Raw genomic sequence first — 24,118 nt, forward strand, 5'->3', positions numbered from 1 at the left:
GGACTTTTGGGATAGCATTGGAAATGTAATTGATGAAAATACGTAATAAAAATATATTTTAAAAAGAGATTATTATAAGGAAAAACATATGGTATAAACTAAAAACCGAATTGGTTTTATTTTCCCTTTACTACTCTATCATATAATGTCTTTATGCTTTTAAAATTAAATCAATAATTATATGATTAGGTTCAAGCTAGGCTACCATAAAATTGTCCAAGATGAAATACTTCAGAGAAGGTAAATATGAGATTTTTTTTTTCCATTTTTTATTAGGTATTTAGCTCATTTACATTTCCAATGCTATACCAAAAGTCCCCCTTACCCACCCACCCCCACTCCCCTACCCACCCACTCCCCCCCTTTGGCCCTGGCGTTCCCCTGTACCGGGGCACACAAAGTCTGCGTGTCCAATGGGCCTCTCTTTCCAGTGATGGCCGACTAGGCCATCTTTTGATACATATGCAGCTAGAGTCAAGAGCTCAGGGGTACTGGTTAGTTCATAATGTTGTTCCACCTATAGGGTTGAAGATCCCTTTAGCTCCTTGGGTACTTTCTCTAGCTCCTCCATTGGGAGCCCTGTGATCCATCCATTAGCTGACTGTGAGCATCCACTTCTGTGTTTGCTAGGCCCCGGCATAGTCTCACAAGAGACAGCTACATCTGGGTCCTTTCAGTAAAATCTTGCTAGTGTATGCAATGGTGTCAGCATTTGGAAGCTGATTATGGGGTGGATCCCTGGATATGGCAGTCTCTACATGGTCCATCCTTTCATCTCAGCTCCATACTTTGTTTCTGTAACTCCTTCCATGGGTGTTTTGTTCCCACTTCTAAGGAGGGGCATAGTGTCCACACTTCAGTCTTCATTTTTCTTGAGTTTCATGTGTTTAGGAAATTGTATCTTATATCGTGGGTATCCTAGGTTTTGGGCTAGTATCCACTTATCAGTGAGTACATATTGTGTGAGTTCCTTTGTGATTGTGTTACCTCACTCAGGATGATGCTCTCCAGGTCCATCCATTTGGCTAGGAATTTCATAAATTCATTCTTTTTAATAGCTGAGTAGTACTCCATTGTGTAGATGTACCACATTTTCTGTATCCATTCCTCTGTTGAGGGGCATCTGGGTTCTTTCCAGTTTCTGGCTATTATAAATAAGGCTGCTATGAACATAGTGGAGCATGTGTCCTTCTTACCAGTTGGGGCTTCTTCTGGATATATGCCCAGGAGAGGTATTGCTGGATCCTCCGGTAGTACTATGTCCAATTTTCTGAGGAACCGCCAGACTGATTTCCAGAGTGGTTGTACAAGCCTGCAATCCCACCAACAATGGAGGAGTGTTCCTCTTTCTCCACATCCTCGCCAGCATCTGCTGTCACCTGAATTTTTGATCTTAGCCATTCTCACTGGTGTGAGGTGGAATCTCAGGGTTGTTTTGATTTGCATTTCCCTGATGATTAAGGATGTTGAACATTTTTTCAGGTGCTTCTCTGCCATTCGGTATTCCTCAGGTGAGAATTCTTTGTTCAGTTCTGAGCCCCATTTTTTAAGGGGGTTATTTGATTTTCTGAGGTCCACCTTCTTGAGTTCTTTATATATGTTGGATATTAGTCCCCTATCTGATTTAGGATAGGTAAAGATCCTTTCCCAGTCTGTTGGTGGTCTTTTTGTCTTATAGACAGTGTCTTTTGCCTTGCAGAAACTTTGGAGTTTCATTAGGTCCCATTTGTCAATTCTCGATCTTACAGCACAAGCCATTGCTGTTCTGTTCAGGAATTTTTCCCCTGTGCCCATATCTTCAAGGCTTTTCCCCACTTTCTCCTCTATAAGTTTCAGTGTCTCTGGTTTTATGTGAAGTTCCTTGATCCACTTAGATTTGACCTTAGTACAAGGAGATAAGTATGGATCGATTCGCATTCTTCTACATGATAACAACCAGTTGTGCCAGCACCAATTGTTGAAAATGCTGTCTTTCTTCCACTGGATGGTTTTGGCTCCCTTGTCGAAGATCAAGTGACCATAGGTGTGTGGGTTCATTTCTGGGTCTTCAATTCTATTCCATTGGTCCACTTGTCTGTCTCTATACCAGTACCATGCAGTTTTTATCACAATTGCTCTGTAGTAAAGCTTTAGGTCAGGCATGGTGATTCCACCAGAGGTTCTTTTATCCTTGAGAAGAGTTTTTGCTATCCTCGGTTTTTTGTTATTCCAGATGAATTTGCAAATTGCTCCTTCTAATTCGTTGAAGAATTGAGTTGGAATTTTAATGGGGATTGCATTGAATCTGTAGATTGCTTTTGGCAAGATAGCCATTTTTACAATGTTGGTCCTGCCAATCCATGAGCATGGGAGATCTTTCCATCTTCTGAGATCTTCTTTAATTTCTTTCTTCAGGGACTTGAAGTTTTTATCATACAGATCTTTCACTTCCTTCGTTAGAGTCACGCCGAGATATTTTATATTATTTGTGGCTATTGAGAAGGGTGTTGTTTCCCTAATTTCTTTCTCAGCCTGTTTATTCTTTGTGTAGAGAAAGGCCATTGACTTGTTTGAGTTAATTTTATATCCAGCTACTTCACCGAAGCTGTTTATCAGGTTTAGGAGTTCTCTGTTGGAATTTTTAGGGTCACTTATATATACTATCATATCATCTGCAAAAAGTGATATTTTGACTTCCTCTTTTCCAATTTGTATCCCCTTGATCTCCTTTTGTTGTCGAATTGCTCTGGCTAATACTTCAAGTACTATGTTGAAAAGGTAGGGAGAAAGTGGGCAGCCTTGTCTAGTCCCTGATTTTAGTGGGATTGCTTCCAGCTTCTCTCCATTTACTTTGATGTTGGCTACTGGTTTGCTGTAGATTGCTTTTATCATGTTTAGGTATTGGCCTTGAATTCCTGATCTTTCCAGAACTTTTATCATGAATGGGTGTTAGATCTTGTCAAATGCTTTTTCTGCATCTAACGAGATGATCATGTGGTTTTTGTCTTTGAGTTTGTTTATATAATGGATTACATTGATGGATTTTCGTATATTAAACCATCCCTGCATCCCTGGAATAAAACCTACTTGGTCAGGATGGATGATTGCTTTAATGTGTTCTTGGATTCGGTTAGCGAGAATTTTATTAAGAATTTTTGCATCGATGTTCATAAGAGAAATTGGTCTGAAGTTCTCTATCTTTGTTGGATCTTTCTGTGGTTTAGGTATCAGAGTAATAGTGGCTTCATAAAATGAGTTGGGTAGAATACCTTCTACTTCTATCTTGTGAAAAAGTTTGTGCAGAACTGGAGTTAGATCTTCTTTGAAGGTCTGATAGAACTCTGCACTAAACCCGTCTGGTCCTGGGCTTTTTTTGGCTGGGAGACTATTAATAACTGCTTCTATTTCTTTAGGGGATATGGGACTGTTTAGAAGGTCAACTTGATCCTGATTCAACTTTGGTACCTGGTATCTGTCCAGAAATTTGTCCATTTCGTCCAGGTTTTCCAGTTTTGTTGAGTATAGCCTTTTGTAGAAGGATCTGATGGTGTTTTGGATTTCTTCAGGATCTGTTGTTATGTCTCCCTTTTCATTTCTGATTTTGTTAATTAGGATTTTGTCCCTGTGCCCTTTAGTGAGTCTAGCTAAGGGTTTATCTATCTTGTTGATTTTCTCAAAGAACCAACTCCTCGTTTGGTTGATTCTTTGAATAGTTCTTCTTGTTTCCACTTGGTTGATTTCACCCCTGAGTTTGATTATTTCCTGCCGTCTACTCCTCTTGGGTGAATTTGCTTCCTTTTTTTCTAGAGCTTTTAGATGTGTTGTCAAGCTGCTAGTATGTGCTCTCTCCCGTTTTTTCTTGAAGGCACTCATAGCTATGAGTTTCCCTCTTAGAAATGCTTTCATTGTGTCCCAAAGGTTTGGGTACGTTGTGGCTTCATTTTCATTAAACTCTAAAAAGTCTTTAATTTCTTTCTTTATTCCTTCCTTGACCAAGGTATCATTGAGAAGAGTGTTGTTCAGTTTCCATGTGAATGTTGGCTTTCTGTTATTTATTTTGTTATTGAAGATCAGCCTTAGTGCATGGTGATCTGATAGGATACATGGGACAATTTCAATATTTTTGAATCTGTTGAGGCCTGATTTGTGACCTATTATGTGGTCAATTTTGGAGAAGGTACCATGAGGTGCTGAGAAGAAGGTATATCCTTTTGTTTTAGGATAAAATATTCTGTAGATATCTGTCAGATCCATTTGTTTCATCACTTCTGTTAGTTTCAGTGTGTCCCTGTTTAGTTTCTGTTTCCATGATCTGTCCATTGGTGAAAGTGGTGTGTTGAAGTCTCCCACTATTATTGTGTGAGGCGCAATGTGTGCTTTGAGCTTTACTAAAGTTTCTTTAGTGAATGTGGCTGCTCTTGTAATTGGAGCATAGATATTCAGAATTGAGAGTTCCTCTTGGAGGATTTTACCTTTGATGAGAATGAAGTGTCCCTCCTTGTCTTTTTTGATGACTTTGGGTTGGAAGTCAATCTTATCAGATATTAGGATGGCTACTCCTGCTTGTTTCTTCATACCATTTGCTTGGAAAATTGTTTTCCAGCCTTTCATTCTGAGGTAGTGTCTATCTTTTTCTCTGAGATGAGTTTCCTGTAAGCAGCAAAATGTTGGGTCTTGTTTGTGTAGCCAGTTTGTTAGTCTATGTCTTTTTATTGGCGAGTTGAGACCATTGATGTTAAGAGATATTAAGGAAAAGTAATTGTTGCTTCCTGTTATTTTAGTTGTTAAAGGTGGCATTCTGTTCTTGTGGCTGTCTTCTTTTAGGTTTGTTGAGGGATTACCTTCTTGTTTTTTCTAGGGCGTTGTTCCCGTTCTTGTATTGGTTTTTTTCTGTTATTATCCTTTGAAGGGCTGGATTCGTGGAGAGATAATGCGTGAATTTGGTTTTGTCGTGGAATACTTTGGTTTCTCCCTCTATGATAATTGAGAGTTTGGCTGGGTATAGTAGCCTGGGCTGCAGTTTGTGTTCTCTTAGTGTCTGTATAACATCTGTCCAGGCTCTTCTGGCTTTCATAGTCTCTGGTGAAAAATCTGGTGTAATTCTGATAGGCTTGCCTTTATATGTTACTTGACCTTTTTCCCTTACTGCTTTTAGTATTCTATCTTTATTTAGTGCATTTGATGTTCTGATTAATATGTGTCGGGAGGAATTTCTTTTCTGGTCCAGTCTATTTGGAGTTCTGTAGGCTTCTTGTATGTTCATATGCTTCTCATTCTTTAGATTTGGGAAGTTTTCTTCAATAATTTTGTTGAAGATGTTTGCTGGACCTTTGAGTTGAAAATCTTCATTCTCATCCACTCCTATTATCCGTACGTTTGGTCTTCTTATTGTGTCCTGGATTTCCTGGATATTTTGAGTTAGGATCTTTTTGCATTTTCCATTTTCTTTGATTGTTGTGCCGATGTTCTCTATGGAATCTTCTGCACCTGAGATTCTCTCTTCCATCTCTTGTATTCTGTTGCTGATGCTCAAATCTATGGTTCCAGATTTCTTTCCTAGGGTTTCTATCTCTAGTGTTGCCTCGCTTTGAGTTTTCTTTATTGTGTCTACTTCCCTTTTTAGGTCTAGTATGGTTTTGTTCATTTCCATCACCTGTTTGTATGTTTTTTCCTCTTTTTCTGTAAGGACTTCTACCTGTTTGATTGTGTTTTCCTGTTTTTCTTTAAGGACTTGTAACTCTTTAGCAGTGTTCTCCTGTATTTCTTTAAGTGATTTATTAAAGTCCTTCTTGATGTCCTCTACCATCATCATGAGATATGCTTTTAAATCTAGGTCTAGGTTCTCAGGTGTGTTGGGGTTCCCTGGACTGGGCGAAGTGGGTGTGCTGGGTTCTGGTGATGGTGAGTGGTCTTGGTTCCTGTTAGTAAGATTCCTCCGTTTACCTTTCGCCATCTGGTAATCTCTGGAGTTAGTAGTTATAGTTGACTCTGTTTAGAGATTGTTCTTCTGGTGATTCTGTTACCGTCTATCAGCAGACCTGGGAGACAGATTCTCTCCTCTGAGTTTCAGTGCTCTGAGCACTCTCTGCTGGCAAGCTCTCTTACAGGGAAGGTGCGCAGATATCTTGTATTTGGACCTCCTCCTGGCCGAAGAAGAAGGCCCAAAACAGGACCTTTCTCAGACACTGTGTTGCTTTGGCAGTTCCCAGGTGGTACAGACTCTCACCTAAGCAGACTAAATTCCTAAGTTCCTTGGAGTCCCGGGACCAAGATGGCGACCGCTGCTGCTGTGGCTTAGGCCGCCTCCCCAGCCGGGTGGGCACCTGTCCTCCGGTCCGGAAGGTGGCCGGCTGTCCCCGGCCCACACAGGGTGCTGCCTCAGCGCCTCTGTGCTTCTGCCTGTTCCAGAAGCTGTCAGGTTCTCTGGCGCACCCTCTCACCTGTTCAGACTAATTTCCTAAGTTCGGCGGGTCTCGGACCAAGATGGCGACCGCTGCTGCTGTGGCTTAGGCCGCCTCCCCAGCCGGGTGGGCACCTGTCCTCCGGTCCGGAAGGTGGCCGGCTGTCCCCGGCCCACACAGGGTGCTGCCTCAGCGCCTCTGTGCTTCTGCCTGTTCCAGAAGCTGTCAGGTTCTCTGGCGCACCCTCTCACCTGTTCAGACTAATTTCCTAAGTTCGGCGGGTCTCGGACCAAGATGGCGACCGCTGCTGCTGTGGCTTAGGTCGCCTCCCCAGCCGGGCGGGCACCTGTCCTCCGGTCCGGAAGGTGGCCGGCTGTCCCCGGCCCACACAGGGTGCTGCCTCAGCGCCTCTGTGCTTCTGCCTGTTCCAGAGGCTGTCAGGTTCTCTGGCGCACCCTCTCACCTGTTCAGACTAGTTTCCTAAGTTCGGCGGGTCCCGGACCAAGATGGCGACCGCCAAATATGAGATTTTTATCTCATGTACTCTCACTAGTTTTGGTTTAGGAAATAATTTTGGTAGAAGAAAACATCCAGAGGCTTGGGTCGATTCTTTGCAAGATCATTGGTATGTTTCTCCTATTGGTATAAAACTTGCTCATCCATAAAAAGGAAGATAATGGAGTAGAGAACATCAGTTCTCTATCAAAGATGTATGGTAAGAGCTTCATGCATTATTTCTGCTCTTATTTCATTTGCCAGAATTAATGTTGCCTGATCTATTTACCAGACTTGGTAACAAAGTATCAACTTGAGATAAGCAAAGTTGCACCCTCCTAAAATGACTTTGCACTGAAATGAATACAGAGAGAATATCTTTTAAGAGATCATTATCCTGGCAAAAGCAGTATCTTACTGGTCTTTCATCTGAAAAACAAGGAAAAAGTAAATAAAATCTACATAACCTGCAAACCTATAAAAATCTGTCAGTGCATAGAAGCTTCTAGTATAACTAGCCATAAAGTAGTTCAAATATTTTGTTCTTTTCTTTATAAAATATAAAAAATGTGCAAATTGCCTTTCAGGTATTCATGAATACTATCCAGAATTGATTTTCAGTAAGCTCTTATAATCACAGGCATATCTTTATTGCTTGTTTCAAAATGATCTAGTTCAATCAATTGTCAAGACTTCCTTAGGAGACTGTACAAAGCAATAGTTTAAAAACTCATTTTCCATAGTTCTAGAGAATGAAATTTCAAGATCAGTAGTCAGGATAGTTACTTTCTTCTGAAATAATTCCCTGTAGCTAGTAGATATGCATATTGTTTTTCACATTAGTGTCATCTGTGGACATATCTGGATACCAAATTAATCTTATTATGGTATCAGTCACATAGATTCATAATCACTATGTCATTATAACATTTACCTCTGCAAATATCCTATTATTATAGAGTCACATTCAGAGGTACTGGCATTTGGAACTTCATCACGTGAATTATGGGGGGGGGTAATAAAATAAATTCTAGCAAAGGAGAAGCCATGGAATATTGAAATTTCCATAATATTGCATAATGAACTAGATCTAAAGATGAAATGAAATTCAGCTAATTGCATTTCACGAGCAACTTAGGAGAAATCTTAGAGTTATACCAAGTATAGTCTTTTTCTAGAATCTCCATAAAAAATTTTCCTCTCTTTCTTAAAGATTTATATTATCCTTAATGACTCCCCTGCTACGCACATGAAAATTCCACCACAATGTCTTTCAGTAAGTTCTCTAAATTATAGGAGGTTTGAATATTCTGGAGCTTTGGCCATGGATTGAATCTTCATCTAATCTCCTTAGTTTGCTCAAAGTTAATATACTTTCGTGGCAGAAGGGGATACCACTTGCTTCCAGCTCTTCTGTTCTCTATATAACCCCTCCATTTTTTGTTACGTGTCTTTGTAACAGTTTTCCCTTTGTTGTGTCTTGGCCTCCTGGCCTACCAATTTTCCATTTCTTCCCTGTCCTCTTCCCTTTTACCTCATATGACCTGGTCCAGTTTTCTGGGCATATTCTTACTCTCCCAGATATCTTTGTCTCTGCTTCTTGTCTCCCTATTATTTATAACAACAACAACAAAGTAACAACAACCAAATGAAAAACAAACATAAACCAAAATTAAAAAAATAACCTATCATAACCATTTAATAGTAGTAATATGCTACTTTTATTTCTTTTTATCTCCCATTTACTCCTCTGGTGTCAACACTGGCTTTCTATATACATTAGCTTCAAACACATGATCCTGATGCTTTAGCTCCTGTAATGCTGGCAATACAGGTAAATTAGAATGTGCTCAGTGTTCAACTAGAATTTTTAATTCCTTAAAAATAAATTTGATCAGTTGAACATAAAATAATTTTCTGATGTAACCATTAGTACATTTCATTTATTATACTTCAGTGTCATTATTGAAGAACACCAAGTCATTTAAATAAGCTCCCTGAACTCACAGTGTCATCTAAAATGCAAGAGTTAAACATGATTCCCTAAAATGTTCTTGTTCTATATTACTTTTGGACTGATATTCTTCTATATAGTGCACATCTGCACTGTTTTATAGAAATAGAGTTGTGTGACAAAATCAATTAAAGGAAAAAATTGAACTCAATTCAGCATATTAAATAATAGAAAAATACAAGGTGAATAATTACTGTATCAATGGACGCTAACAATATGTATGACTGCTCTGTGATGTGGTTAAATAGAAGGGAAGCTTTTTTCATTATATAAGAGAGAGAGCAGTCAGGTGCATCTGGAAGAGTACAGAGCAGAGACAGGAAGTAGTAGACAGGACACAGGCTGCAGACAAATCGAGAGAGAGGGGAGGGGACAGAGGGGAGGGGAGAGAAGGCAGAGGGAGAGGGAGAGAAAGTTTGAGGGAGAAAGGAGATTACAGCAAGACAGAAGACAAAAAGAAGGGCAAAAGAGGCCAAAAAGAGTAAGACAACAGAGAAAACATATCCAAAATATTAGGGGTTAAATAACAAAAGGTCAGAGGGAAGCAAATTGAAAAGAAGAAGTCAAAATATCACTATTTGCAGATTATATGATAGTGTACTCAAGTGACCCAAAAAATTCCACCAGAGAACTCTTTCAGCTGATAAACAGCTTTAGCAAAGTGGCTGGATATAAAATTAACTCAAATCCATACACTTCCTCTATTAAAGGATATACAGGCTGAGAAAGAAATTAGGGAGATGACAACCTTCACAATAGTCATAAAAATATATATAATAACTTGGTGTGACTCTAAAGAAACAAGCGAAAGATCTGTATGACAAGAACTTCAAGTCTCTGAAGAAAGAAATCTAAGAAGACCTCAGAAGATGAAAAGATCTCCCATGCTCATGGATTGACAGTATTAATATAGAAAAATTGGCCATCTTGCTCAAAGCAATCTACAGATTCCATGCAATCCCTATCAACATTTCAACTCAATTATTCACAGAGTTAGAAAGCGTAATTTGCAAATTCTTCTGGAATAACAAAAATTCTGGATGGCCTAGTAGGCCATCAATTGGAGGAGAGATCCTTGGTCTTGCAAAGATTATTTGTCCTAGTACATGGGAATGCCAGGACCAAGAAGCAGGAGTTGGTGGGCTGGGGAGCAGGGCGGGAGGGGGGAGGGTATAGGGGACTTTTGGGATAGCATTTGAAATGTAAATGAAGAAAATAATAAAAACCAAAAATCCTAGGGTAGCAAAAACTATTCTCAACAATAAAAGAACTTCTGGGGGAATCACCATCCCTGACGTCAAGCTGCATTATAGAACAATAGCAATAAAAAGTGTGTGGTATTGGTACAGATACAGACAGGAAGATCAATGATATAGAATTGAAGATCAAGAAATGAACCCACACACCTATAGTCACTTGACCTTTGACAAAGGAGCTAAAACCATCCAATGGGTAAAAGATATTTTCAACAAATGGTGCTGGTTCAACTGGTTGTCAGCATATAGAAGAATGCAAATCAATCCATTCTTATCTCCTTGCACAAAGCTCAAGTGCAAGTGGATCAAGGACCTCCACATATAACCTGATACACTGAAACTAATAGAAGAGAAAGTGAGGAAGAGCCTCAAACACACGTGCACAGTGGAAATTTTCCTGAACAGAACACCAATGGCTTATTCTCTAAGAACAACAATTGAGAAATGGGACCTCATAAAATTACAAAGATTCTGTAAGGCAAAGGACACTGTCAATAGGTCAAAACAGCAACCAATAGATTGGGAAAGATCTTTACTTATCCTACATCTGATAGAGGGCTAATATCCAATATATACAGAGAACTTCAGAAGTTAGACTCTGTAGCCACCAGCAGCCATGGGTTACTGGGTTCTTGAAAGGAAAGCTGGAGATGAATGGGAAGAACAGCTAGAGAAATAATGAGCCAAGACCAAGTTCTCTGAACAAGTCTCAATATTTAATTGTAGGGTCTTGAATGTAAAGGGCGGGAGGCCCATCACCCACTTTGCTTGGCTCTTCTTGCTTTGTCAGGATCTAATCAGGAAAGCAAGATCAGGCTGTTCAGCAGTTGGTGGCTTCCTGCAGGAAGCAACAAATGTGGCAGACAATAGACTTTACATAGGTCTGAAGAATCCACCCTAGGTGGGCTAGTCAACTGTAGCAGAAACAAGGACTGATCCAGCCTGCTCAAGGCAGGGGGAAGGGCACAAGACTACAGAGAATGAAATAACCCTATTAAAAATGAGGTACAGAGCTAAACAAAGAATACTCAACTGAGGAATATTGAATGACCGAGAAGCACCTAAATAAATATTCAACATCCTTAGTCATCAGGGAAACGCAAATCAAAACAACCCTGAGATTCCACCACACACCAGTCAGAATGGCTAAGATCTAAAACTCAGGTGACAGCAGATGCTGGTGAGGATGTGGAGAAAGAGGAACACTCCTCCATTGTTTTTGGGATTGTAAACTGATACAACCACTCTGGAAATCAGTCTGAGTACCCAGATATACCACTCCTGGGCATATACCCAAAAGATGTTCCAACATATATCAAGGAAACATTCTCCACCATGTTCATAGAAGCCTTATTTATAGTATCCAGAAGCTGGAAAGAACCCAGATGCCCTTCAACAGAGGAATGGATATAGAAAATGGGGAAATTTATATAATGGAGTACTAGTCAGCTATTAACAACAACGACTTCATGAAATTCTTAGACAAATGGTTGGAACAAGTAAATATCCTCCTGAGTGATATAAACCAATCACAAAATAACACAAATGTTATGTACTCACAGATAAGTGAATATTAGCCCCAAAGCACTGAAAACCAAAGGTACAATTAACAAACCACATGAAGTTCAAGAAGAAGGAAGACCAAAGTGTGGATGCTTCAGTCTTTAGAAGGTAGAACAAAATACAGGAGGAAATATGGAGACAAATTTTGGAGCAGAGACTGAAGAAAAGGCTATATAGAGACTGCCCTACCTGGAGATCCATCCTATATACAGTCACCAAACCCAGACACTGTTGCCGATGCCAATAAGTGCTTGCTGACAGAAGCTTGATACTGACAAGTACAGAGGTAGATATTTGCAGTCAACCATTGAACCAACCATGGGGTCCCCAATGGAGGAGTTAGAGAAAGGCCTGAAAGAGCTGAAAGGATTCGCAACCCCATAGGAAGAAACACGATATCAACTAACCAGAACCCCCAGAATTCCCAGGGACTATACCACCAACCAAGGATACAGAGGTGGATATTTGCAGTCAACCATTGAACCAACCACGGGGTCCCCAATGGAGGAGTTAGAGAAAGGCCTGAAAGAGCTGAAAGGATTTGCAACCCCATAGGAAGAAACACAATATCAACTAACCAGAACCCCCAGAATTCCCAGGGAGTATACCACCAACCAAGGAGTACACATGGATGGACCCATGGCTCCAAATGCATATGTAGCAGAGGATGGCCTAGTTGGACATCAGTGAAAGGAGAGGCGCTTGGTCCTGTGAAATCTCAATGCCCCATTGTAATGGAATTTGAGTGCAGGAAGGTTGGAGTAGGTGAGTGGGTACGTATGAGAGCACCCTCATAGGGACAGGGAGAGTGGGGATGGGATAGGGTATTTATGAAGGGGAGACCTGGAAATGGGAAAACATTTGAAATGTAAATAAAGAGAATATCCAATAAAAATGCCTTTCCGTTTGCCAATGTTTTCTTACATGATTCTTACCTGGGAAAATTGAAAAATATACAAATAAATGGACTCAATCTCCATGTTTTTCGATTTAATTTGTCTGCCCAACTGTAGCTAGAATCACTGTATTTTTCCTTGAGGATTTGTTATTTTCCAAGAACTACAAATCTCATCATTGCAGAAAGTTACCTGATTCCTGGGGAGGTGAGGCGTATAGGTTAATTATGGTCCTTACACTGAAGACTGTTGGAAAATATTACTCATGTAATATCGACGAGTTTTGAGCAGAATTATGGAATATACATCCAAATATGTTAATTATATTTTGTATTTTTTAAACAAACTTTTAAAATTTTTAAATAAATTTAATTTCTACTCATAGTTTCTAGGAATAATTGGCACATCTCATCACTGTCTTTGCTTTAAAAGTGTGAGAACTATTTTTTATTTCTAAAGTCTGTTACATGATCATTCTCATGAAAAATTGCTCTTCTTTTTAAAAGAGAGAATAGTAATTTATCTGTGAAGTGAAATATCACTAGCAGATCATTAACTTGGTACAATGAATGCATCAAACAGCTGTTACTTAGAAAATAGAACATCTGTTAAGTGCCATTGAAGTCACTATTCACTGTCATTACAGTTATGGCTATAATTTTTATTCTGTACATTCTGATTTCATGAAAGTCTTTAATGGATGATGCATTATTAAGAAAAAGTCTATATATTACATGAAAAATCATATATATATATATATATATATATACACACACATATATACATATGTGTATGAGTGTGTGTGTGAGATTCTTTAATATATCGCTATATTCTGTCACGTAGCTTAAGTGCAAATTATGTCCTATATATTAAGCCAGGACAGAATAATGCAAGGTCTCAAAACTAACTCAGACTTATTTCTTCTGTACTATTGTGGAACACAGCATACATACATACATACATACATACATACATACATAGATACATACATACACTATGAATTTAATGGTAATTGTCTTGGATAATTACAATTTTAAAACTCCAGCATAATACAGTTATATCTTTTCATTTGATTTCAATTGTCCATTTTCCTATGTAAAGATATGCTGAGATAGTTACTCATATGTTGGACCGTGAAAGGCAGCCTGTTTTCTGATCGAGTTAGGTTCAAACCCCGAAGACCCAACAGATCAATATGCAAGGAACAGAAGGTGTGCTTGCCATGCTCCCAGACATAGGCTTCTAACATGAGGCCCCAGCTCCATAATTCTGTGGCCTTCAGTCACCTAGGCTGTCTAGACTCCATCCCCAGAGTTACCTTGCAATAGTCAGGTATGCTCCTCCCCATAGTTAACTGGAAACAACAAGGTAGACCAGCCCACTATAAAAGTGGCTGCTTGATCCCTCCTCTCTCTCTCTCTCTCTTGCTTCTCTTGCCTCTCTTGCTTCTCTTGCTTTCTCTCCAGCCTTCATTCCCCCTCCCTTCTCCCCTCTCTCCACATGGCCAAGGCTACAGTCTGCCTCTTTTCTCTCTCTCTCTCTCTCTCTCTCTCTCTCTCTCTCTCTCTCTCTCTCTCTCTCTCTCTCTCTCTCTGCCTTTCTACAATGCTCTAAAACCATGGGCTGCCTTCTTTCATCTAGACTTACCATGATGGAGCAATAAAATAGGCCTTCTCCTAAAAGAGCCTGTCTAATCTGTGGGAAGGCCTGTCCTGCTGTGGTTCTATGGGGTCTCTTGTCTGCCTGCCTTGAGCCCCAGAGCTCTGGGGGATGTGGGTTCGCTCCTTTATTTCCCCATGCCCAGTGCCCCACACACATACACATGTATGACCAAATATTTTAAGATACCTTTTATATGTATATTAGTTAATCCTTCATGTACATTTTAGTCAATAAGATATAAATAGTACCTGCAATAAAATTACTGTAATATCCTAGTAAAAGAAATGATATTGTAATGAAATGGTAGTAAGTACATATTTGAATAAATTGTGGTATGGTAAAGACTCGGCAGTTAAGAGGACTGGCTGTTATTGTCACTTTTAAATATGGTTGCATCTCTTTACAAATTAACTTTAACTTCATTGTTTGACTGGTAAGTACTAAGGGCATATCTGTATTCTATCCATTTCATAATGTAATATAGGGTACATCTGCATTCCAGCCAGAAAATATAGATGTAGAAGGATTTTAGATGTTTTCCCTTGCCAGAGCATTTGCTGAATTAAAATTCCTCTACAATTCACCTTAGTATATGTACCTTACCATTAAAATAACCATTAGTATGCCCTAAAATAACTTTTGCTATTACCTATGATGAGTTGATCTCAATGTATTTTTCCCAATTTCTTTGATGATGGTGTAAATTTTCAGAGAGGAAATTAATTTGTTTTACACATTCCTTCATGATAAAGAAAGCAGAGTAATTTTAAAATACTTTGGGGACTACAAAATAGTACATTTATTTACTGGAAACCATCAAACTTATTGCTTAGTATTTCTCAACCTACCTGATTATATGTTTTACCCAGAAAATGTTAACATTTGCAGTAATTGTGGTTTCAGTAGAATTCTTCTCAGTAAAAAATTTCCTACACCCAATACCACTTGATTAAACATATGCAGTTCCAATGTTGCTATTCTTATATCTACAAAAGTAGATATAACAAGGTGAATATAATGAATACAATCTTACGTTTTCACCATTTTAAAATAAAAGAGGAGCTTACACATAATACCTTCAGGGAGAAAACTAGGTATAATTGAGTATAAAGACAATATTATTTTATTTCTGTGCCTAGAACAATGACTACCCTCTACATTTATAGAGTATATATTTCACCCTGCAGTGTACATGGTTTTTAAACGGTTTAAATTTAATTTGTATCTATTCATTTCTAAATGAGCTATGTCTGCCCAAATTTGGAACTTTCCTTATTCCAAAAGATATTTAATAGTATTATCTGTGGCAAATCTACAATAGTTTCTGGTGTCTAAGTGGAATGCAATAAATAGTCATGATTGATATCTGAACAAATTGGTTTTAGGCAATTCTAGTTTTATTCTTGTTCAAAAAAACCTACATTAAATATAATCCTTTGTCTTATAGCAGATAAATTCATTTGGCATGATTTACTTTAGTATTTGTATTTTAATATAAACATAATAATAACATACAAATATAGGAATCTATAAATGAAAATGATTATTTGTTGAAAATACCTACAAGTAAGAAATCTACTGTCTGATATTCTTATCTTCTTTATATAAAACTTCTATGAGTGTGCTTGTGTAAAGTTTATTTTAATCTATTTGTGAATGTACTGTGATTTGTCATTATTCAACTGTGATGTCTTGTTTTGACTTTGACATTGGTTGTTAGGATATTGGCTTCATTTGTTAATGACTTTTCGTCTTTGTATCAGTTTCTATGTACATTTATTTTATACTGAGGAAACATTATGAGAAAGGTTCATTAAGTTTAATTAGGTGCCAAAAATATACATTTCTCTAAAAGGCTGAATACACTGCTGCAGAAAAATGATTGAGTCATAGTAGTTTAATTTTCAAAATACAGGTATTTATTCACAGATTAGTCTTAAATTGTCTGCCTTTAACAAATACATGGTCAAATTAATAAACATGTAATATTCATTTAAAAATCTCTAGGTTTAGTTAATATATATATATATATATATATATATATATGTATTATATATGTATGTATGTATATATATGTATATATGTATATTTAAAACTCACATTTGTATAACAATTTATACCTGTTATACCCAGTAATGAAGGTACAATATATATGGGAAATTTTCATGGTTCATAAACAAATGGTTTTACGTTCATGACCTTACAAAAATTTTACATGACAACCAAACTCATAACCCTTTTACAAATTTAATGTCTTAATGCTACAAACATAGCATTGCTTGAAGCTTAATACTATTTTTTCCTACAGGCTACTCAAAAAGAGATTGAGAAACAGAAGGCTCACTTGAAGAGTGTTACAGAATTAGGAGAGTCTTTGAAAATGGTGTTGGGCAAGAAAGAAACCTTGGTAGAAGATAAACTGAGTCTTCTGAACAGTAACTGGATAGCTGTCACCTCCAGAGTAGAAGAATGGCTAAATCTTTTGTTGGTAAGAATAGAGGCTGGAAGCTTCTTGTCTTAGTTGGGGTTTTATTTCTGTGAAGAGGCACCATAACCATAGCAACTCTTTTAAAGGAAATCATTTAGTTGTGCCTGGCTTAGAGTTTCAGTGGCTTAGGCCATTATCATCATGGTGGGAAACATGGCAAAATGCAGGCAGACAAGGTGCTGAGAGTTCTAATTCTTGATCTGCAAGCAGCGGAGTAGGAGACTGTGCTCTATACTGGGCAAAGATTAAGAATATGAGACCTCAAAGCCTATTCCCACAGTGAAAGACTTCCTAAACATAGAACAACCTACTCCAGTAAAGCCACACCTCCTAATATTATGGACCATTTCCAACGGTCTTGTGGGGACCATTTTATTTTAAAACACCACACTTTTCCACTCTTCTTTATCAACAACCTAAGCAAAACAAAACAAAAACAAGGAAATAATAATTTATGAGTGATATTTGTATTTGAAAAATTCAACTGATCTCTCTATATACTAATAAAGAAAGTCATAAATTTAATATTTTTTTCAGTACTTAACTTTGCTTTCTTTCTTTCTTTCTTTTTGGTTTTGTTTGTTTGTTTGTTTGTTTGTTTGTTTTGATACAGGGTTTCTCTGTATAGCCCTGGCTGTCCTGGAACTCACTTTGTTGACCAGGCTGGCCTTGAACTCAGAAATCTGCCTGCCTTTGCCTCCCAAGGGTTGGGATTAAAGGCGTGTGCCACCACCGCCCGGCTGCTTTCTATTTTTGATATATTACTTAAAGGGAATTTCACTGTTTTCTTTGTAGATAGTTGAACAAATGTTTTAGGAATTTTGTCCACCCAATAACATGGTATATTTCCATAAAATTCAGGAATACCAGAAACACATGGAAACCTTTGATCAGAACATAGAACAAATCACAAAGTGGATCATTCATGCAGATGAACTTTTAGATGAGTCTGAAAAGAAGAAACCACAACAAAAGGAAGACATTCTTAAGGTAGCAAATGAAATTATATGAGAAGTAATTTTCAAACTGTACCTGTTATGAAAATAATGTTTTAACAACAAATACCAAATACATTTTCATAAAGCCTAACATTTTTATTCTTTCTGCCTTGCTTCCTTCTTTTGATCATCTATCATTATTTTCTATTTTGAGATACTAATTCCTTTCAATTCTTTCTCATTGTTTAGAAGTTAACATAATTATAGAGATCTGTAACTTAGATATTTGTCCAATTTCATATTTGACCTTTCTATACTTAAGCTTAACCCATAAAGGGTTACAAAAATTTTTTTCTGCCATATTGTGAGTCATTCTTTTTTTAATAGCAGCATTATTGTATAAACCATCAACATAGTTTCTTGTTTATTAATATAGCCCTTATTAAATACTTATTTTTCTATTTGCTATTGCCATAGCTCAATCTTAGTATACATTTAGTTTTGTTACTCTAAAATCCCTAAATTCAGTGTAGTGTAAATTCCAGATTTTTTAAATATTTATGTCATTCTACAATAGATTATTTAACAACATATGACACTGTTTCATGTAAAAAAATGATTCTAAACTATTACACAATTTTACGTTCAAGTGAAACATGTAGATATTTATGCAATACAAATTAATTTTTGTTTGTTCTTGGGCAAATTATCAAGATACCACATTGTACAAGGGCAATTATTACAAAATCTAAAGTATAAAATATTTTAGAGCAATTAAATAAGGGATATTTCAACATGGTATTGTTTGTTATCATCAGTTTATGTAAATCAATGCAGGTTTAAAGAAAATTAACACATTTCAACGTGGTTTTCTCAATTTTTATTGTTATCATTCAGGCATCCTTTGTTTTAAATCACAAGATCAAATTAACCTTTGCTTTAAAATATGGTTTGTAAACTAGATTTGTGAAACAAAAGTATATCTAATTGATACTTTATATCTATTTGACGTTTTACACTAATCAAATTAAAAGTGTTGATTTTTACAGATATAATTAAATTCATAATTCACTACTTTGATTTTTTGAAATTTTGGTAATGTTTGATTACTATTACCATTTAAAAATTCAGTTATTATTCGCATTTCTGTCTTTCCTTTATTGTGGTTACTAGATTTTGAAAACTTAGGCTATACCTATGTTATACAAATTATTATAGAATACATATTGTCTTTTAACTTGTGAATTCCTGCCAGTCTTTCAAGACTGTTGGGATCATAGTGGTATACCATAATTTTTATCTCTCATTTTATGTTTTAGTGCTATAGATTTGGTTTTATTTTTAAATTAGGTGTTTATTTCATTTACATTTCCAATGCTATCCCAAAAGTCCCCCACACCCTCCAACACCCCCTCCCCCATCCACCCACTCCCACTTCTTGGCCCTGGCATTCCCCTGTACTGAGGCATATAAAGTTTGCACGACCAATGGGCCTCTCTTTCCACTGATGGACAACTAGGCCATCTTCTGATACATAGATTTGGGTTTTTAAATGAAATACTAAAGACTTTCTAGGATATCTTTAAAAATATTTATTATCTGGGCTATATCTAGGTATGGATCTGTGCTATAATCTGTAGTCTTAATTCTTATTATATCAAGGGGTAGCATATAATGACAAAGTTCATGCAAATATTGTATATACTACAAGCCTGATATGAAATATGGGGCCTTTCTCTACTTGTTTTATGCATAATATTCCTCCTTTTATATGCGGTGCAGTAGATCTATGTATTAGAGAATCACCCTTTACCATGATATCAGAAAAAAAACAAAGAAAAAAGAAAAAAAAGAAAAAATAGAAGAAAAAAGAGGTTCTTAGAAGTATCAGAAAAGAATAGGAAAGTGTGCTTCAAGTACTTTTCCTCCTAAGCAAACAATTCAGTAGTGCTATGAAACTGAATTTCAGTAAGGATAAGAAATACTATTAACTGCATAATAATATGCTTATTTCCAGACAATAACTAGAAGCCAGAGAATTTTTTTAAGTAGACAGATTAAACAGACATATATGAAACTTAAAAAAAGTAGTGTCCTAGAAGTTTTAAGATTACACACAGCTTAATTTTACTTCCCTATTATTGAAATTGTTTTTTTTTTCACTATCTCTGCATGCATGTCATTCTTCTTGTCTTCCTCTCCCTTTTCTCCTCTGCTCCTACCTACATCTCTCTCTCTCTCTTTCTCTCTTCCTTTCCGTCTGTTGCAATTTTGATTACTAACTTAAAGCCCTGTTTCTTGCTCATGGAATATAGCGTTTAAAGGCTGAAATGAATGACATGCGCCCAAAGGTGGACTCCACACGTGACCAAGCAGCAAAATTGATGGCAAACCGCGGTGACCACTGCAGGAAAGTAGTAGAGCCCCAAATCTCTGAGCTCAACCGTCGATTTGCAGCTATTTCTCACAGAATTAAGACTGGAAAGGTAGGAAGATCTACTTCAAGGTGGAAACTTGTCCTAAATGATCTCTTGAGAAGGTTGCGCAATACTCTGAAGGGGGCAAGGAATCCCCACAACAAGGTTTTGAAAAGAAAAATGAAAATGAAGCCCAAAATATACTTAAGGAAATTTTGCCACTGACTATAACGGAGATACATCTCTCTTACTTTCTTTCTATCTTTCTTTCTGTCCCACGTTTTCCTGCCACAGCTATGCTAGAACTGCACCCTGCAATGCATTTGTACTTTCAGGGATCACCTATAATTCAGTAACAGAGCATGCAGCAGGCCAAAATCAATCAATAAATAATTTTAAAAAGCACAAAAAGACATCTACCTAAATAAAGCACTACTGAAATATTTTAATAAATATAATATTGCTCGTGTGTAATGCATATCGTATATCCACAATGAGGCCTTGTACATCTGCATGATCAAGGGTATTTGTACCTCTTTCCTTGTTATGCACTTTTGTGTATATAATTTTCTCATGCTAATTGAAAGCATTGTGACAAAATCCATTAGGTTATACTGAAATACTCAAACCTTGAAGTCGAATGAATGTGAAACTTAAATTCTATATTTCGTGTAGCTTTGTATGCCTATTTCTAGTGGATTTAATTAAGAACTGGAGATTATAGTATTTTTGCATGATAATCTTCATGTTTATATAACATGTAATGGATATAAAATCAACTTTAATAGTTTGGCAAAATATGTAAATACCAGATTATAGAATTTCAATGTTTTGAGGAGGATTTAAAATGAAAGAATTATTTGAAAATTTACACATTGTAGTCTGACCCATTATTCAATCTAATATGGAACATATGCAAATATATATCTGTACAAAAACACATATTTAAAAATATAATTAAATATTGGAATAATTCAATTGAAAAATTAATATATGTTGATAAAATAATTCAAATTTTACTATATTGAGTTTTATTTGCTTCTTATTTACTAAAATTGACTAGATATGATATTGATACTGTGCTAGGGTTCTGAAGGAATAATTATAATTTGTCATCACAGTAAAATTAAAACTGCAGAGATCAAGTATATCTGATTATTTGCTTATTTATTTGTTGTTTTTCAGGTAAATAGAATGCATTAAAACTTATTTTTATCAATATGGTCATCAAAATATATATATATATATATATATGCATATATATACACACACACATATGTATGTATATATATGTGTGTGTATATGGCAATTTCTAAAGTTTCTAAGGCATTGCAATGAGTCAGAATATATATTTGAAGAATGCATTAATATATATTATATTATCAGAAATTATAAATAATTTATATCATCAATTATAAAAATTCACTTTCAAAAATATATAATTTATGACATTAAAAATGTTAAACAGGCTCTTAAATTTTGTTTTTTGGCGTGCATACTTCTTTAAGATTATATTTTGTTCTTAAATAGCAATCCTTGTTACTTCTGATGATATCTATGATCTAAATACCTAAATGAATTTAATTTCAACAACCCTAATAATGTTATTAAATGTTATGTTGTTCCCATGATGCATATGCAATTTTGATAAACTACTAAGCTTTAAGAAATATAAAAGAATATGTGGATATACTTCTCTAGAAATTATGTCATAAGATTATGGCTCCCAGATAATACATTGAAAAAGAGAACGTTTATCCTTTATAATAGATTTTTCTTTAAAAGAATTTCATAACTAAGTTTTCAAATAAATTTTTCTATATTCTGCATAAAAATGTGATTAGTAATTTAGAAATCATGCATCAAGTAGGCCATTCAAATCTGATATTTTACTCATCCTTCCAAGCAAAGCATAAGATATTCCAAATCAATTGTTTGAAACATATATTGATAAATCAATCATATTTCATCTCACTGAGTATTCCTGTTTTCCCTTAATTACCAAAAATGACTAGACAAGATATTGATACTGTTATGAAAAGATAATTATGCTTTATCATTCTAAAACTACACCTACATTGATAAAATGTGTCTGTTGTACCAAAAATGATATTGAACTTCCACTTTACTGGTAATTGTACAAATGAAAGGATGTTAAAATATTTGGTCAAGAAATGTTTATTTACAAACACAAAACCAAATTGCCAAAATAAAAATATGTTTAATATTAAAACTTCTTCAATGAGACTATAAAAACACCTCTAAGTTGGAGGAAACAAAGCTAAATTTGCCAAAAGCATGGAGTTAGGAAATCACTCTGAATGTCTATGTTTTCATATAAGGCAGTTTTGTGTGTGTTTTGGTTTTATTTTTGTTGTTGTTGTTGTTTTTTTGTTTTGGATTGTTTTGTTTTTCAATAAAGGTTTATTTGTTTGAGTCAAAAGTTTTTAAAGTGTAGAATAGCACCTAACAAAGATATATTTCCTGCTAAACAATTAAATTTAAAATGAACTTTATAAAAAGGCATAGTCAAAATGAAAGACTACAGCACAATGAGATTTAAATTGCTTTTACCAGCCAGCCTGTCCCATAAATTTCTTAAATGTAACAAAATTAAAATATCCACAAGGATTCCACAGCAATTGTTAGTAGAACACCAGTGTATCCTTAGTTTGCACAAGGAATAGAAAAAAATTGAATTACATTTATCTTCTAAAAACAATTATAAATTCATCATATGAAGCAACATTTCTGAAAAATTTATGTAGAAGTATATATAAGAAGAAGAACACAATTTTAAAGGTATAAACTTTAATACCATGCTTATAATTTTTCAGGATCTTGTTTTACTTGTAGCTCTAGTGTACACCTATGTCTCTAGACCAAAAGGAAAATGAGCATTATTCAAAACTGAATGTAAAAAGCATAAAATAGTGGCATTACTAGGTAGGGAGGGACTATACACCCTTTTAAATTTTACTCCTAATGTTTAACTCAAGAAATATAAATTATAATTGTAGAATATGGTGTTAACTTTTTCAAAGTCAGTCCTATGCCTTTTGATTTGGACGCTTTAGTATTTTTGTCTTGACAAATTACATTTTCAAGATATTTTGTGTCTTAGACATGATTCTACTTGTAGAATAAGATTTTGATAGTATCACCACAATCTTAGATGTTAAAACCAGATTAGCTGATGTTTGAAATTGCAGTTACTTCCCTGGGTAGATTATCTCATGAAAAAGTATAGTTTAGGATAAAATCTTTGTTGATAACTGCAACATGCAAATCCTTTGTTACTAAACAAAAGGAAATTATGGATTCAAGAATTAATTTTAGGCTAGCCCCTTTTCAGTCAAATTTAAGGACAACTAATTAGAGCAAAAAATCATGAAAAGGCACTGATTACTCATCTATGCTATATTGAGTAATTAATAAAATACATCCATTCTTTTGACCTGGATTCTCTATTATAAGAAATTGTAATAATAGTCAAAATAGTGAGCCCCGGGTTTCCCAGTTAGTACTGGATGGGGCAACACAACAAGAATGGAGTTCTGCAGTTACTTTGGCAACTAGCTAAATATATTACTAATTGTGTAATTTGACATATTTCCATTTCAATCTCAGGGCATCATTGGCATCTATCAATTTAGGAAGATAATGTGTGTCCAATTTTAATGTAAACATTGTAATATGAATAAATTATCTAAGAAGCAGATATTTAGAAAAAATGTTATATAGATTTTAAATAATGAAAAATGTGAAACAATTATTATTTTGTTAGATATATCAAGCCACTGCTTACTCCTCAAATTTTGAGAACTAAGACAAGCATTGTTGGACAAAATGTAGGAAAAGTAATATATTTCTCTTTCTTGTTTCTGCTGGAAGAGGATATATATAGATAGACTATACAAAAAAGAGGCAATCAACTAGACTTAAAAAATTCTAGAAAGTTCTACCTCAACTAATGTAGCGCTTAAAATATCTAAAATGCTACCTCTTG

The 24,118-nt window shown here is 35.8% G+C and overlaps 1 protein-coding gene across 10 annotated transcripts in view; it reads left to right on the forward strand.

The window, feature by feature from the left end:
* The window catches only part of Dmd (dystrophin, muscular dystrophy), a 2,390,387-nt gene that overhangs the window by 1,073,710 nt on the left and 1,292,559 nt on the right, over positions 1–24,118 (forward strand). For all 10 annotated transcript variants that reach the window (XM_006527768.3, XM_017318379.2, XM_017318378.1 and 7 more), the window contains 3 exons: positions 16,575–16,754; positions 17,616–17,744; positions 20,008–20,178. In XM_006527768.3, the coding sequence (XP_006527831.1) occupies positions 16,575–16,754; positions 17,616–17,744; positions 20,008–20,178 (480 nt within the window). The remainder of the gene's footprint in view (positions 1–16,574; positions 16,755–17,615; positions 17,745–20,007; positions 20,179–24,118) is intronic.

Source organism: Mus musculus, chromosome X, assembly GCF_000001635.26.
Source record: "Mus musculus strain C57BL/6J chromosome X, GRCm38.p6 C57BL/6J".
Classification (NCBI taxonomy): domain Eukaryota; kingdom Metazoa; phylum Chordata; class Mammalia; order Rodentia; family Muridae; genus Mus; species Mus musculus.